The following is a 3,532-nucleotide window of genomic DNA, read 5'->3' as shown; positions in this document are numbered from 1 at the left end:
ACTTACGATGAAATAAATGGAATGAAATTAGCTACGGAAATAGGACTACAGAATTCACAATGGACGCACTACTACAAAATTCATAACATAAATCCTTTTGCAACAGATTCATTCCATTGCAAATCCACTTTTTCTTGTAGTGCAAAAAAAAAAAAAAAAAAAGAAAAAAAGAAAAACAAACTATAACCTTTTTGGTCCACATATATATGGATTTCAATAAACAGAGTGCGAATTGCAATTTATTATCAAATACTTTTTGTTTAAACAACTAATACATTTTTATTTAAAACTAAAGATTATAAAACAGTAAGGAATTATCACATATACCATTCATTTAGCAAATTAACAACCCTAAAAAGAACTATTTGCATTTCTATCCAAACCATAATTTTTATGCATAGTAGAATTGTAGAAGTCATGCAATCCAATGGAATAAAAGAAATGCTACAAAAGCCAAGATCACATAATCTCCTGTGCACAACCTCTCTCCAACTCCTACATCACACATTAATCAATTAATATTTGATAATTGTTCTGTAATTAAGTTTTTATAAGTTAAAAATAAAAGTCAAATACTCGTACCCGAGCCGATTGGTGTTGGAGTCAACCCTGAATCGTCGTCAGAGAACTGAACATCATCATACCACAAACCACAACTCACTCCTAACATCTCCCACCCAGTTCGATTCATCACAAACCTTCGATAAGTCACTAAAAGCTCCTCCAAACAATTTTCACAATCCAACTTGCTCAAATCTCTACTACACTGACCCAACCCGTATCTCTTCCCATCATTCCCAGCATCAATAACATCAGTATCAAACATCAATGGTCGATCAGAAACATTCCTTCCTAATGCTTCCATCATCGCAAATCCTCTTGAAAACACTGAAGCTTCATCAAGTGTGTTTCCACCATAGCTGGATGACGAAGAGCTGTTCCAAAGTTCACCAAAGAAACTCTCGTTTGAGAACCTTAAACTGCACAAACTCGACCATATCACCAAGTCTTTGCTTTCGGGACAATCTCTTAAAGGTACGCTAATGGATTCGTTCAAACACTTGGAGCATGTGATAGGAGAAACATCTGCTCGACACCATGCAAGACCATACACTTGATTTGAACCAGTTCCGATGGTGGTATTCAGGAATCCTCCTTGAAGAGGTGAGTCGTTGACTAGTGAATCTAAAAGGGTTTTAAGGTTTGCTTGGTAGATGGTATTACCAGTTGTGTTTCCAGTTTGTGAGCATTCAGAACCCAAATGGAGAATACCGTTTACATGAACAAACCCTGTCATGACAAACAACATTAATGTGCATAACATAAACTTCTCCATCTTTGAATTGATGCTTTAGTTATTCTTAGAGTTTGGCCTATTAATAAGCTCGAATTTTGGATAATGAGTTGAATTAAATGGTAAACCATACGTGTTAAACACTTAAACTGAATTATGAAAGTCTAATTAACCAAGTTTTGGACATGGTCAAGTGACTAATTCATAACATAAGTCATAAAGGAATTTAAATATGATAAGATAATTAATAGTAAAACAGTTTAGTATTAAAATAAAGGCCCAGTTTATATTTTAACTACATATGTGGAATATTATGTTAAAATACTCGTCTGTGTTTGAGAATCATTAGAAAAAAAACCTATGCATTTACAAAACGTGTACATGTGAAGTGTCATATGTCCTACTTTCACCTTAAAAAAATCTGTGAAACTTTCATATATCCTACGTACTTTCACCTTAGATCCAAGCAAAGCTTTACTAATGACGGTTATCCTTTTTCGGGGAGACCAGATCAATGAGGATAGGATGAGTCACATTCATTAAGGTACAACTATATTTCTAGTTCTTAAAATAAAATTTGATTATTTTTCTGAGAACTTCTTGTAGCAATTTTGGTGTTTTTACGTAAAATAGTAAGGAATCTTCGAAAAAGTCCTAAAATTTTACCGTAATTACGAAAAAATTCCAAACTAAAATTTGTTTACGAAAAAGCATAAATTACCGATAAAAATTGCGATTTGACCATTTTTTCCTGATTTACCGGTTTCATTACTTAAGTGTTTCGCTAAAGTCTCATTGTTTTACTATAATTTATGTACAAGTCCTAAATTAAAATTTAGTGATGATTTGACAATTTTCTCCATATAACATATATTTTATCGGTTTTATTACTGATTTGGACACCTAAATATTAAATTAGCTGATAAAATTTTAGGATAAAATTTAGTGATGATTTAGTCAAATCGCTAATTTTACCGGTAGTTATTAAATTAGGATAAAATTTTAGGATTTTTTCGAACCTTACCCAAAATAATAATACACTCTTATTTAGTAAAAAGAGTAATTAGAAAAATATTTGGAAAATCGCGAGGGTACACTTAAGTTAATTAGTCGCATATACTATATTTTTTTGTTTTATATACCTAGTATTGAGATTAAAAAACGAACTTCCTTATGAAAGAGAAATAAGAACCAAAGAAAATAGACCAAAAAAATTACAATAAAAATTAGAGTAAATTGCAAATTTTAATTTCCTGCTTTCCATCTTCTTCCCATTTTGGCAAAAACTAACAATACCTACCTTGGTATTTTAATCCAGCAATCATATTTGGCAAGAAGCCGTTGAGGCAGATGCCACAAAATTTGAAGTCTATTCTGTGAAGTTTCTAATGATCGTTACATATATTTTTCATGGATTTCATTCAATTTTTTTCTCAGGTTCAAGAATTGAACTTGTTGCTGCTACTAAGTTAGGATCTTAATCATTCACAGTATTAACGACATAAATGCTTATTTTTAGTAGTAAGTAATCGTCTAAGTAACTGATATTTTATTGGTTTAAGGCTTTAAGAAATCGATTATTACATGAATCAGAAAGTAAATTTCCATTGTTGGTGATGCAAAACACATAGATGATTTGATAGAAGTTTTTATGGACAAATAGAAGAAAGACAATAAAAAAAATTGTCTTTTCCAAATCTTTGTTTTCCTTAACTTTCACATATTTTTTTGTTTTTGTTTTATTTTATTTTAATGATAGAATTGTCTTTTCCTTATTTTCTGAATTTCCATTATCTTATTTAGGAGGTTATTCAGTAAAATTTATTGTTGATTTGCGTTTTCCAACTTTGGTTCGTACCTGTCAAATTTAACATCTCTTTTATATAGGGTCCAATGTAAGCCTTGAAAGGAATCCTAAATTTCAGTAATAAAAAAACATTAAGTTTCTCTTTGTTTTTTTTGCTTTCGTTCAGTTAGAGAATAAAGTTGTAAACACTCATGAGGTGATCATTAACACTTTGTTGAAATTCTTCTGAGAAGGTTTAGTTTGAGTTGGCTGATTTCTATTCATAAGATTCCTGATATACTAATTTTTGATGAATCTAGTAAACATATCTTAGAAAATTAGCAATATCTTTTGCTCAAATGAAAATTGATTACTAATTACAACACTGAAACCTAAAAAAAAAATCAAAGATCTATCCATTGATGAAATCTGTAAAATCAAAGTACCTCCAC

General features: G+C 30.7%; 1 protein-coding gene across 1 annotated transcript; it reads right to left on the bottom strand.

The window, feature by feature from the left end:
- Nucleotides 1-211: 211 nt before the first annotated feature.
- Nucleotides 212-1,361, bottom strand: LOC145062521 (antimicrobial ginkbilobin-2-like protein). Its single transcript, XM_079010115.1, has 2 exons — nucleotides 583-1,361; nucleotides 212-495 (listed from the first exon to the last, which is right to left on the bottom strand). The coding sequence occupies exons 1-2, from the start codon at nucleotides 1,334-1,336 to the stop codon at nucleotides 416-418; spliced, it is 834 nt and encodes a 277-aa protein (XP_078866241.1). The 5' UTR covers nucleotides 1,337-1,361; the 3' UTR covers nucleotides 212-415.
- Nucleotides 1,362-3,532: the final 2,171 nt, after the last annotated feature.

Source organism: Lactuca serriola, chromosome 7 (assembly GCF_051521515.1).
Source record: "Lactuca serriola cultivar US96UC23 chromosome 7, Lser_US96UC23_V15, whole genome shotgun sequence".
Classification (NCBI taxonomy): domain Eukaryota; kingdom Viridiplantae; phylum Streptophyta; class Magnoliopsida; order Asterales; family Asteraceae; genus Lactuca; species Lactuca serriola.
Note: the sequence above shows the minus strand (reverse complement) of the source record. Positions and strands in the feature narration are given on the sequence as shown.

Bases quoted from the DNA above. Each gene is read 5' to 3' on its own strand.
- LOC145062521 (XM_079010115.1), bottom strand. From the start codon at position 1,336: ATGGAGAAGTTTATGTTATGCACATTAATGTTGTTTGTCATGACAGGG. The intron at 496-582 runs GTACGAGTATTT...TGTGTGATGTAG, and splicing joins TCCAACACCAATCGGCTCGG to GAGTTGGAGAGAGGTTGTGC.